At 38.8% G+C, this 13,749-nt stretch overlaps 2 protein-coding genes across 5 annotated transcripts in view; one reads left to right on the top strand and one right to left on the bottom strand.

Moving 5' to 3' along the window:
* The window catches only part of LOC124169802 (WD repeat-containing protein 7), a 158,005-nt gene that overhangs the window by 35,693 nt on the left and 108,563 nt on the right, over positions 1–13,749 (top strand). For all 4 annotated transcript variants that reach the window (XM_046548566.1, XM_046548563.1, XM_046548564.1 and 1 more), the window contains one exon: positions 5,492–5,602. In XM_046548566.1, the coding sequence (XP_046404522.1) occupies positions 5,492–5,602 (111 nt within the window). The remainder of the gene's footprint in view (positions 1–5,491; positions 5,603–13,749) is intronic.
* Positions 7,001–13,446, bottom strand: LOC124169803 (cuticle protein 7-like). The gene is made up of 3 exons (XM_046548567.1): positions 13,342–13,446; positions 8,511–8,747; positions 7,001–7,629 (listed from the first exon to the last, which is right to left on the bottom strand). The coding sequence occupies exons 1-3, from the start codon at positions 13,351–13,353 to the stop codon at positions 7,162–7,164; spliced, it is 717 nt and encodes a 238-aa protein (XP_046404523.1). The 5' UTR covers positions 13,354–13,446; the 3' UTR covers positions 7,001–7,161.

Genomic DNA, 13,749 nt, shown 5'->3' with positions numbered 1-13,749 from the left:
TACTGTTGCAAAAAAATGTCAATATAAGCAAAAAACCCTTCTATTGCTGGCTTGTTTTGTTAATCATAGAAAAAGTGGGTTTTTTGCTGTGACAGACAAATTATTTCAATTCTCGAGTGGTACCTGAATGATAGGCCGGAGAAAAAAATCAAAGCAATGAAATGTAATGTTTAGGAAATTTTTAATATTATTACATTAATTTTGAATTTGAATATTTTTTGTGAAAAGTGGATATTTTTCAAGTTATAAACAAATAAGCCAAAATCGCTAATTCTTTTACAGCATTTTGCATGTTTTGTGATGAAATTTTGCAAGTCATAACCCCAAAAGTGAAGTAATATCCCCGTTTGTATGTACTAAATAATTTTTTTGTAATACGAAGCTTTAGCCATAGCCATTATTCAACCTCGCTATATCAGGGTTCCCACTCAACCGTGAAAACCTTAAAACCGTGAATAAGCCGTGAATTTGGTCTACCGTGAAAAAACCTGGAAATAGCCGTGAAGTTCGTCGTAAAACCTTAAAAACTTCTTAAACTTGATTTTAGATCTACGATTGACGGATCAAAAGAAAAATAGGTCAGTCACTCGCAGATTCTGTCCACGCATTTATCTGCACACGTATATTCGAAGCGCAAATATTGGTCCGTGTGTCATGACGACACAGAGACCTTAAGGCTGTGATTGGACGACCTTTAACCAAAGCGATCATTAACCCTGGCGAGAAATCAGACACCTCTTCACTCCCCTGTCACCCTCCATTTTCTCACTCACAACCTTTAGCCGGCCGTAAATTTTGCTATCGATAGTCGACGTCATAAGAGCACTTTCATTGCTGCATTTTGCATTCCCGGCATTTGTCGCATTTGCTATATTTTTAGTTAGCGTGCGGCCAGTGATTTTTATGTGGTCAAGATTTCTTCCTAAAATGGCTTATCAACAGACCGTGAATTTGACACAATTTATACTGTGAAAACCTGGAAAAAACCGTGAATTTTATAATTTAGTTAGAGTGGGAACCCTGTATATTCTAGAGTTATGTCATGTATACTCTTTATCTACAGGGTTTATTTTCGTACATTATCTAGTCCTCAATCCTGGCCTATAAGTAATGCTTTCAGTATTTATGTACAGTCACTTTCAAAAGTTTTTGGACAAAGCTTGTTGCGCCGCAGGGAAATTTAGTTTCCATTACCACTTTCGTTGTCCTAAGTTACGCACCATAAATATTTCACTTTTGTTCGAAAATATATGCTCAAAAACAAATAAGTTACTTATTTATTATTGCAAATTTATCATCCTGTTTTGATTTATGTTGGATTTAATGATTATTTCATTTGCACTGTGCACTTGCCCCAGAATTAATTTTTTGTAATTATTTTACATATTATGAGTCTTACATTCCAAGGAGCTCTCGATATTTATTAATGAATATAAGTGCTTGTATGAGTTATGAGTAGGGACATGCAAAAGGTGGGGTTATTTTATAGCCAAAAGTGGTGTTATTTTTCTACAAAAGCGATGTTATTTTGCCCTGAAATCGGTGTTATTTTAACGGCAAAGTAATTTATGTTGATCGAGAGCCATCCTTCCACTGGCCCACCCATTGCCCAATATTTAGGATATTATTGATCGGGAATAATTAAAGCAATAATGTACATGGATTATTGACTGAATTAACCTATTTTACATATTTATCCTTCGCGTATACATGTATATAGCTTACATAGAGAGAAATTACTTTTAAATGCCTGTAATTTCAAATGAAATATTGCTATTGTGATCAAGTTGTCATCTTTTACATTTTTTCTCTTATCTGTTAACAAAGTGCTATAGCAGGAAAGAAATCTTTCTCAGTCCATGTTTGCAGAAGGGATCCAAATTGCTTAAAGGCACTTAGATGCAAACGATGTCTCAGACATTTGAGCTCCTGGATTGCTTTAATTACATCCACTGAACCGCGGGAATTTTGCTTTTGTAGTAGTTTCTGTAATTCTCCCAACCCCAACATCAACTTCTCTGTTTCCATTGATTCCAGGCCATGAATTTTTTGTTTTTAAGTCAGGGTTCATGTCTGTAGACGGAACTGCTTGGGGATCAAAAACTGAGATCTTTTCAAGTACATACCTATTTTTCTGCTTAGGTCTTCTACCATAAGAGAACTAAGTTTGGTTGACGCTTTTTCAGCCATCTGCATAGGTATTGACTTTACAGCAGCTACTTTAGAGGTTTTCATGTTTTGCAGATGTAATAAGTGGTTTTATCTAAAAAAAAAAGTACTCTTATGAATTTTCTCGAGGCTCATTTTTAACTTCTTTAACTCTTTCAAAATGGTGGACTTCTCTCCTTAACATGAATGCGGGACTGCACTCCATGAGACTCTTCGGTCCCCTCTGTATGGAGCATTTATGTTGGACATCTGTTGAGAAAGGTCTTGCAGATAATCAAACACTCTCAACACCAACCTTTTCTGATCCTTCCTAGTGGGCATTTTGCATTATCTTGGACTCTGAGGGTAGTTGGTCTCCCTCCTTTCGTGGTTTACAACCCTACCAGCAGCATTGGTTCGCTGTCAACTCATGCTTTGTTTATGTGAATGAGCTATATGGATGATTGTTGCTTGCACGAAAATTGCAGACTTTCAATTGAAATCCTCGATTTATTCTGAGAATTATAAAATTTTGAATGAAGCTCTACCGTCAGCATTAACGAATTTAATGCCTTAACAATTTCCATGTTGATTTTATACTGAAATCGAGATATAAGTTAATATTTATGGCAGAATTTCGTTTTAAAATTGTAAACGCTGCCAAAAGACAAAGAATTCAATTCTTCGTTTATATTTTTTGAGAAAGAACCATATATTTATTTCGCAAACTAACTGAATGAACAATTGTATGTCTGCGGTCCCTTGCCACAAAGAGGGGTAATAAGAGACGAGGGTCTAGGCTCATGCTTCCGGATTTCGGAAGTTACAGATTTTGCCAGTCTATGGTGTTGGCCTGTGTTGGGTCCCGAAACTAAGACTTTGCGAACCCACGAATGTCATAAAAGGAGGAGAGCAAGGAAACGTATTTTCAGCATTAGGCCTGCGTAGGAAAATCTCAGACGAAAATTTTCGCCTTTCGTCTCCCGGATCATGAAACGTCCTGCCGCATATTTTCGTCATTAGTAGCGAAAGGGTTAACTCTTTATAGAATGTGAGTATTTGGATAGTTTGAACCCTCCAGTAATTTTATTTAGTCAACCATCAGATTCCCAGATTCCCATGGCATTTTGGCTACTTTGTAGACATCGTGAATGCGGTTTAGACATCCTCCGGACAAACGAGTCGCCTTATTTCCTCGAGGGTGTTTCATTGTGGAAACCATGAATTTTCTCCAATTCATGGGCGATTTTCACCAACTCAGACGCGAATATCATCGTTTTTCCTTCTGCTCTGCATGAAATTGTTTTTCGATGCGTAAATTTGAGCCGTAATTTTTTCACGGCATTGGCCGCTCACAGACGCGACTAATTTCCGCGGGCCGCCGTTCCCGCCACAGCGCCGTGAAATCCAGAGTCGTCTGGTCGGAAAGTGGCCTGAATTTTACGGCGCTGTGCCGGGAACGGCGGCCGGCGATAAGTCGTTTTGGCACAAAGCTGCCACAATGTAGCTCCGTGTGTATTTCACGGAATAGACGGCGCACAGCCACTTTTTGCCGCTTTCAGACTTTTGCTTTGCTCCGGCCGTCGTCAACGGCACGGCACTGTGCTTTCAAATAACCATTGGTCTCAATGCATGTCTTCAAGCGAGTCGAATCGCGCAGTTGACGGCACGGCGTTGTTGACGGTCAGCAAGGCAAGGTTCAAGCCGGCCCGGCGGTGCGCCTTTTATGCCGTGAAATACACATAGTGCTACCTTGAGGCTACTTTCAAACGCGACGACTTTTCGCCGGCCGCTGTTCACGGCACGGTTCCGTGAAATTCAGGCCACTTTCAAACGAGACATCTCACGGCGCTGTGCCGTGAACGGCGGCCCATGGAAATTCGTCGCGTCGGAAAGCGGCCAATGCAGTGAAAAAATTACGGCTTAAATGTACGTCTCGAAAAATAATTTCGTGGGAGGAGCATGAGCAGAAGAAAAAATGGTGAAAATCGCGTCTGAGTTAGTGAAAATCGCCCATGAATTGGAGAAAATCGCAATTAACACGAAATTCGCGTATTCGCGGGAAAACCCCGGAAATCGCGTATTTCGCGGAAAAATCCCGGAATTCGCGTTAAAATTCGCGTTATCGCATTTGCGACTTTTGCATGTCCCTAGTTATGAGTGTCAAGAAATTTCAGAGTATCCTTTGCACACTTTTTAGTCTTTTCTTGCAGTTAAAATTTAAATTATGTTGGTAGTGGGAACTATATTTGGGTAAATACAGCGATGAAAATGAGAGCTTTTAGTATCTGATATTCGTATGCGATGAGAAAAGGATTAACTTGTTGATTTTGAACAAATTTTGTATTCAAATTATAGATATGTCCAGCCTTTGTTAAATATTACTTTCTCTAGAGCTTGTCAGATAAATCTGACTGAAGTTAGCTAGCTCAGATATTTGTGATTATGTACATGTTTATTTTTTCCTTTAATAATATTTGCTTGTTATCTGTAGTTAAATAAGAGCATGTTTGAATAATTGTAGTGGTTTCCTTCAAATTATTTGTATATAATTCACAATGCATTTTGCATCTTCGGGTTCAGATATTTGTTTATGTGAAAACATGGAAATGAAATATGTAGTGAAAAATGTGTTGTGAAATTAATAAAAAAATAGTAGAGGAGAGTACCTTAATTCTCAACAATGATCACGATACACTTCAATATAAGGAAGTGTGAAGTTGATACTGAGCATTTCTCATAATTTGCTCAATATATGCATTATGTATTCATTTGCATTAATATTCACCATCAAAAGTATTTATTGCTTTATCTCACATGAGGTGTTATGCTCTTTGAGTTACAAAGTTCTATCTGCAGTTGTCCTTCATGAAGTTTGTCTTTTTGTATATACATACATACGTACATATTTCATGGTGGAAATGCAATTTAACTTTGATTATTTTACATCTGTGTTGTTAAATTATATCTTTGGCCACTCAAATATAATTCACATAGTAGTTAAAAAGAACTAAAAAAGTATTTTTAATGTAGCAATTCTTGCCGGAAAGTCTTTGTTTATTCTCAATTGTGCATTTCCTCCTCATTTTGGTTTGGGTTGCCTTTGTGATTAATAAGTAAAAATAATTGTTTAACTTCCAAAGTATGAAATATTAAAATCATGTTATAATAGTTATCTATAAGTAGAAAGTCTTAAATTTGGTGTTTTATGATGGCAGTACCAATTGGATGTTGTAATTGATTTGCTTTTAATTGAGAAATAATCTCACTTTGTTTTCCTTTTTACTTTCACTGTGGTTCTCTAAGATTGTCCATTTTTACATAATTTGCATACTTTTAATAGGTCTAATTGCAAAAATGAAAGAGGGTGCTGAAAATGTCCAAACCAAACTCCAAGCTAGAGCTGAGATTGTGGGATTTCGACCAGTTGGACCAGATGGTAGCCCCAGAAAAGGTAGGGTTTAATGTTTTTACAGTATATGCATGCTTGTTTACTCAAAGTCTTATTATCTCATTGGATTGCTAAAGTGTAGTTTAGTACCATTTTATACACATAATTCGTATGTTATACATAATTATAATTATCGATTAGGGTTGATATCTGAGACTCAAGATGAAATGTTCTGAGATGATCGTTTATAATCAACGTCTTTGGAAGAACTGTTGTGCTATCTTGGTTACCCAACATATGTGCAACCATGGCATTGTCTGATTAGTGGAATGATATATTAGTGTAAATGTACTTATTAGAAAAGAAGACATGGACTAATTATATTTTTAAATTTAGCAATTATCTTAAATTATAGACGAAGTCCTATTTTGATTGCCATGTGTGTGAATCACAAGAGATAACTGAGAAAACCCTTGATACCATTGCAAGTTTAAAGCTTCTTTTTTCTAAAGAAATGTATGAAATGACCTTAAAGTGATATCATGTGAAGACAATCCATTTTTTAGAAGTTCTTCTACCAAAATTATAGGCTTCAATCTTGTGGTCAGTTTTGGAATTCAAATGATAATACATTCTATAGTAAGTATAAATTTCCTAAATTTAGTTATTATAATTCCCCATTATCTTGTTAATATGGGAGATTTTAATGCCTGAATTAAAGGAAACAATTAAAAAATGAGATATTTTAGAAATAAAGGAATGTCATTTTTTTACATCTGATAGTTAGGAACAGGAAAGTTTGAGGTGGGAGAATGTATGACCTTTAAGTGATATCATGCAAGTCATCTTGTCACACTTCACATGCACTTGTGTTTAAGGATTGGGGTGGTGAAGAGGAAAAGGAGAATTCACTCAACAGGGTAGGAGATACCGTTGTCTCGGGTGTTAACAATGTAGTCCTTGCAGAGAAGGGAACAGGCTAGTGGTAGTTGTAGGAATTCTGGAAGCCATGATAGTTGGTGGGCATGATGGCCTATGGAAAAACCTCAGTTTTTTTGTCGTTAGTATGGAAATATTTCTTCACGATAGAAGAGGACCATGAAAAATAGCATATTTTCCCCTTATAATTAATTCCTCCCAGTTTCAGCATTTTCTTTCATGCTTCATTTAGATGGAAGGAAAACTCAGTATTGAAGTTAATGTGACATTTTTCTTCATAATACCATAAAACCTCTTTTTACAATTTTTTAAAATCTCCGAGCCATAATTCTTATTGCAATACAAATGAGGGTAAATTCTTCTTTAAATAGTGATTAACAACTTGAGCAGAATTTTTGCAACGTAAGCTATTTTTTCCTATTCAAACAGCGACATAAAGGCTCTAACATCACTTAATGGTTTACCATGAGATTAACCAGTCGAGGAGAGTTCAATGCCCGAAAACAAATAATCAAAGAAAGGTTTAGAAATGAAGGAAAGTTTATTGCGATTTTTTTTTACATATCAAAAGGAAGGAGTACAGTTGGTAGGAGGTTGGAGTATCATACAGGTCATCTCAGTCACACTTCACACACGCTTGTCCAAAGGTTTTGAAAGGGCGAGGAGAGGAAAGGTTGTCGTATTTAGTCGACGCGGTAGGAGACGGCGTGGCCTGGGGTGTTGACGACGGTGGTGAGTGTGCCCTTGCGGACGAGGGGAGCATGGTAGGGATAGGCATAGGGGTATGCGTAGGGGGTGGCATGGGAGAAGGCATAGGGGGTGATGGGAAGGATAGCCTGGCGACGGGAGCGGCTCTTGACCTCAGCGTGGGCAGCAAGGTGCTCAGCACGGGCAGCGACCACTTCAGGGGTGTCCTGGACAGGCTCAGGGGCCACGAGGGCGGGGGTCTCAGGGACGGCAGGGGCCACTGGCAGGTCATTGGAGGCCACGCGGAATCCGTGGACGGCGTCAGCAGTGTAACTGGTGGTCACGACCTTGCCCTCAGGGTTGACATAAGAGTACTGTCCAACAACTCCTCCAAAGGCATCACGGAAGGTGGTGTGGGTCTGGTCGATGGAGGAGTGTCCAAAAGAAGCCTGGCCGAACTCATCCTGTTCGTTCAAGGAATAAAGAAAATGTATTAATTGCTATATTTTCATTCACTGAAACCAATGTGTTTGCTGGCGTCATTGCTTGCAGGATCATGACTACCGTATTAGAGTTAATGAGTTTGAATCCTACATAATCAAATAAACCCTTATCCATGGACATGGATTTTCATGAAAAGTAAGAGATTTTGTCATAAGAGAGGACTTTTGGGCCTGAGATTTGATTAATGTTATCATGTTCACTTAGTTTCTTCCAGTCAAGATGAGAAGCACACTGTCAAATTATGATTAAGGGTAATAGAAGGTGGATGTAGGAGGAACATGTAGGAGGAGCAGACCCAATAAGCTGTATATGTATTTTAAGTATTGCAGAAAGTTATTTGACTGAATTTTATTAGAAAATTGCTGCAGTGTTTAGGCAAAAGTAATTGAAAATTGCTAGAAAAAATATCAGCAATCTAACCTTTTGGAGTTCTGAAATATAGTTTTCAGATATGGTGGAACCATTTCCACATAAATAAGAAACAATTTGAAAATCCCTCTTTAAGATGTTTAGTTAGCCCTCAAAAGCAACGTTTTCAGTGGAATCTGTAGAGTGCCTATACTATTTGTTAAAAGTAATTTTTTAGCCTAATTTTTCTTAATTTATTTTGGGGTTTACTTTAAATGGCACTCGATAGTATTTTTATCATCTTTAAGCAATATCAGCATGGTTTAAGTATTCAGCCGAATGCATATTGTCAAACAATCTGGAAATAAGTCAAAGCAGTCTAGGAAAGTCAGGAACCTTCTGTGTATTTGTGGTTGGCCACCCTGTTCTGACTCATTGAGCGTAACCTCTCAGGGATTGAAGACTTAGGATTCCAAGTGTCGTTTTCTCTTACCTGAGCGTGGTACTGGTGCTTCAGGCCGGTGTATGCCAGGGGCACAACAGGGGCGACGGGAGCAACAGCGGGAACACTCTTCACAGCCACGGGAGCCACAGCGGAGTAACCAAAGTGGTAGGGGTAGTTGTAAGCGAAGTTACGGTAGTAGGGGTAGTATCCTCCATAGTGGTAGGGTGTGACGCTGGAGTATTCGAAGCCCGCAAGGGAGCATCCGACGAGGGCGGCAAGAACGACCTGTAAAGGAGAATGAGATATCGGAACATTAAATCGATGATCAGTTGTGCGTCCACATCGAATATTTATGGTATTTGTACCAGTGGTGAAGCCCAACGGTGATCTGAGGGACTCAAGATGTCCAAAATGATTTTAACACACTGAAGCCCAAGCCTGAGTAGAGTTCGGGCCACGATTATTACCAAAGAGGATCCTCAAGTCGGCCACTAGATGTGTTGTCAACCATCGCACATTTAAATGGCTTTACAAAAAGTCGCCACTCACGTCGCTGACGGACAAATTGATCCGAGTTTCATGGGGAAATAAGCATTCAGCGATTTCACCGATTTATATACATGGTGATGTGACCCATCAAATTCATAAAAGCTCAATGCTATTCCTCGCAATTTCAGACATTGTACTGAAAAATATTGGGAAAAAGTGGATCACATTGCACTCATCTCCGCGCCGCGGACATTTATGAAAACCGAAAAAATGCGACCGAAGTGGCGACAGATATCAGCCTTCTGCGGGATGGAATTGAGCTTCCTCCATGCATTCCCGTTGGTTTGGGCTGTCGTATTTGATTCTGTGGTTAAGTATTACGAGCGTTTTTTTCGGGACCGAACTATTCAGCCTCTTTCTTTAGCTATCTGGTCTTCTTGTATGGAAGGTGCTGTCGTTCAGCGGCTCCTAAATGTACGTTTTCGGATTTGGAAATGATTGTATTAAAAAAAAAACAGTAAAAGCCCTGGATTTCCGCTCAGAAAAATACCGCTGGCTTCAAAGTATTAAGAATGTGTGTAAGCGTAATCATTCATTTTATATCTCCGTGAAAGAATGACAAAGCGATATTTGACCGAAAATTCCTCGCATCGCGTAGCGTTGAAGTCGCGAGTCGACGTGATTTTTTTAGGGGCGGGAGACAAGTCTTTTGAACGCTTCCAAGTCTCTGAGAGTTACCCAGAGAGAGCGAAATGGAGGAAATTTATCAGGCTGAAAGAAGAATTCTGAAAAAGCGTTGTTGATAGCGAACTGATTTATTGCATTACAGTTGGTGTAAGGTAATTGTTTTATTTACCTTCTCATGATATACACGGATTGTTTTCAAGGGGCGAATGAGTTAAAATTATTAGCCCCATTAGATCTTAGGCTTTGTCACTGGATCGTCCTTCAGTCGGCGAATATCGATAATATGCCCATGAACGACAGCGTGCGCGACCAATGCTGATTAGGAGAAACTTAGTAATCAACGGCTGTTAAGAGTTTTCGTATTCGTTATACTTATTGGGAATAGTTTATTAATTCAGTGAAACTAAATCGATCATCTGATATCCTCTATTATGCTTGTTTCTTTATACTTATTCTCCTTGTATAGATACTGCTTTTTTCGTTTCATAGAAGTAAATTAATAGCGGTGACAAATAATTCTATGATTTCATTTAGGAGCAGAGCACATTTAAATATGATGGGCGAGGAACGTTATGTGAGGATGTTTCTGTTCGTAAAAAAGAGTAGGTTAATTTGCAATTAAATGAATTGGGCTGAAAGAAGGTCGGTAGGATTCAAGATTAAATAAGTATTGAATAAATTTGTTTGACGAAAATTTATATTCACGATGCTTCTCTCGTCACCAAAAAAATTCGCCTATTGAAGTTTTGAGTGGAAACCTTTAACGTTAATGTGATCCAAGCATGAAGCTGTCACTTTACGTTTTTTTATTTCTATTCTAGTGCTTTTTGTGATACAAGCAGTGAGCCCATTGGATGCAAGTAAATTTTTGTATGCGTCCACATTAGTATCTTTTTTCGATTTTAGATTCAAATTAAAATGTGCTGAGAATTCAAAGCAAAATGAGCAAAGCAGAAATCCACCAGCTGCATCCGTAGAGGCTCAGCCAGCTGAGGAACAACGAGAGAGCTGTTCCACTGATGCTGTTCTCACGAGGGAGGATGTACTACAAATTAAGATCTAATGAGCTATTGAAGTTTACGATGTTAAATTTACCAGTTTCGCGTCGTTAGTGGACGTATCAATCCCTGTATATGTTAGGCACGTTATCATCTTGCATTTTTCAGGGTATGCAGAGTAGATATTTGCCAGCATTTTCGTGTGCCTCGATTATTAAAAAAAAAACGCCTGGGAAAGTACTGAGGTAAAATTTTTAAATTCGAGAAGCAAGGAAATGTGGAAATAGTCTACTTATTTACGCAGAAAATTCCAAAATGACATTTGAATGAGCAATTTTTCGCGGTAAAACAGAGTTTGAGCGAGATTAATGGAGTTCTCTTAACGTATTAGTCCAAAATTGACCTTGGCAATGACCGCGCGAGACCCGTGAGGTGGTTATCTCATTTATAAGAGGGAAAAAGCTCACCTAATAGGCCTGTCGTAGCGAGAAGGCCTTTCCCTTTCTTGGTGAGGAGTTGGCGCGAGAAATGTTATCCGCTACTGTGTTCAAATGGGGTGGGGATGGAGAGTGATCTGCGCCGTGCTGGAGCAAGGTCGCGACGTATTTGGGTGGTTCTCCAGGACCGGTCCATCACCCACCGGCCTTACAACCGACGCGGAAGTCGCCATACTCCCTACATGCACGCGTCGTCTCTGTAGACAATTTATCGCTATCGGAACTTCGAAAGATGCTCGCGAATTCCTTTGCGCCTCTCAAATTATCGCTCTGAAGTAGTCTTGCAAGATTTTTCGACTCTTTTTACCTCCCATAGCTGCAAAAACGAAAAATATATCGTTCTCAAACGAGGATGTATTTCAAGATGAGGTTTTCTTAAGAGGGATTTTTTATCATTTTATCTGAGATTTTCGAGTAGTTTATACGCTATTTGGGAGAGTTTGAACGTACTAATTGCGTGGATACAAGGAAAAAAATTGGCAAAAGGAATGGAGATGCTCCGAATTTTTTTAATAGCAGTTTTGAAAGTGATTTTAACGAAAATTGCAGGTACTCCTTCGCAAGTGAAAATTTTATCAACAGTTAGCCATCATGGTGTATTATCTCACGTTTTCACATGTGGAATTTTCACTCCGCGGCTTTCAGAAAAAAAATGCTTTCGCTGTGAGAAAAGAAACTTTTGAAATAAATCATTGCATAAGGCAAAAACTGTCATGCGCGGTCACGTTATCGGTACCGATCATGTATCCAAATAGATGCGATTTTCTGATTTCACATGTCTCGATTGCATCCGAATAATGTTAGAACTTGATCGGTTGGAATTGAAGAAATTTTCCCAGCGTTTATAAATCTACGCCGCATACCTCGGTGAATCTCTCATGGCTCTCATATGAATAGTTTGGAAACACACTATGAAAATTATTTGATAGCGCGTAATAAAAGTACCAAGTTCAAAATACTACGGAATAAATTTACTTGTTGACACTGGTACAATACAAAGCTGTTATTGGTGAAAGAATAGGAATCCGATTTGACTACAGATGGAAATATTTGAACGTAAGTAAACCTCATTAGGAATCACACATCTAAACGTGAATTTCAACTTGTTGCAAAAATTGCAAAGAAAATTATTGAATGAAGTATTTAATTTTATGAGCGGATTTGTACAGCTATGAAAATTCACAATCCTAGAAAATTGGCGTAATATTTTTTAATGCTTGTAAAACAAAACTTCCCGCGAGTTAGTAAGGGTTTTTTGGAATTCGAGGCTCAATCCTCAAATGGAACACTTTTAGTTTCTCGCTTGTTCCGCGTTCTGGTCCGTTAACGATACCGCTTTTCAAATTATTCATGTGACAGGAAGCTACGCAGATTATTTAGAAACAAAATAATATTTCGTTAACTTAGACTTTTCGACTGTCCTGTTGGAAATCTTTCATCAATGTGAGATTACTCTTTAGGTCAAGAGCTGAGTGAAAATGAAATCCTTTTTAACAGAGAGACAGAAAAAGCTTACGAAACTAGTGAATAGAAAGTAGTACTCCGAAAATCTTTGAAAAACTAAACGAAGTATTTTCAACTTAGCTAATTCAGTTCTCGTATTGAGACTCTCCCCTTCCCGTTATTGAGGTGAACGCTCTAAATAAATATTGAAGTCTCCTTTAAAAAAACGGCTGGCTTTGCTTGGAAATCTTTGAAATCGTGGAAATATTTGAAAAATAAATGAAAAACTAAACAATGTATTTTCAACTTAGCTTATTCAATTCTCCTATTTTGACTCTGCCCTTCTGGATAGTGAGATGAACGCTCGAAATAAATATAGCAATGAAAATCAAGTCTCCTTCTTTAAACAAAGAGATAGAAACGGCTGGATTTGCTGTGAAAATCCTCAAAAACCAAACGATGTATTTTCAACTTAGGTAATTCAGTTCTCGTATTGAGACTGGTTAGTGAGATGAACGCTCATAGTAAATATTGAAGTGAAAATTAAGTCTCCTTCTTTAAACATAGATATAGTAACGGCTGGCTTTACTGTGAAAATATTTGAGAAAATAACGAAGTATTTTCAACTTAGCTAATTCAGTTCTCCTATTTTTACTCTGCTCTTCGAGATAGTGAGATGAACGCTCGAAATAAATATTGGAGTGAAAATCAAGTCTCCTTCTTTAAACAAAGGGATAGAAACGGTTGGATTTGCTGTGTACTCACCAGGACCTTCATGTCTCTTTGCTTGATTGGAGCTGAGGGTGAAGCTGACTCCAAACGTGGTGTGGTCTCCGTATTTATACCACTAACCAGGTGCTTCCCTCACCCTCTGGAGAGCGTCCCCACGCCCAGGCTCCACCCTGTCCCCACCCTCTCTCACCCCTCCTGCCCGCTGATCTCTTGGTTTGTGAGGGTATAAAATCTCCCCCCGCCCCGCTCCCCCAATTCCTCCTCCCATCAACCTTCCTAATACTCCCTCCCTCAATCACCGACGCCACAGGTTCACAGCGAATTCCACCAGTTTTGCCGGTTCAAGACTGAGACAAGAGTTTCTTGTGGCGGTGGTTGTTGGCTTTCTCACCAACTTGTGCGGGTTCGAATCCAGTTAGGGGCGAGCCACAGTTGAATGAA

The sequence above is a fragment of the Ischnura elegans genome, chromosome 12 (genome assembly GCF_921293095.1).
Source record: "Ischnura elegans chromosome 12, ioIscEleg1.1, whole genome shotgun sequence".
In the NCBI taxonomy this organism is placed as follows: Eukaryota; Metazoa; Arthropoda; class Insecta; order Odonata; family Coenagrionidae; genus Ischnura; species Ischnura elegans.
This window is presented reverse-complemented; position numbering and strand designations above follow the sequence as displayed.

Coding starts and splice junctions, on each gene's coding strand:
- LOC124169803 (XM_046548567.1), bottom strand. Junction 7,630..8,510: donor AGCACCAGTACCACGCTCAG/GTAAGAGAAAAC, acceptor TTGAACGAACAG/GATGAGTTCGGCCAGGCTTC.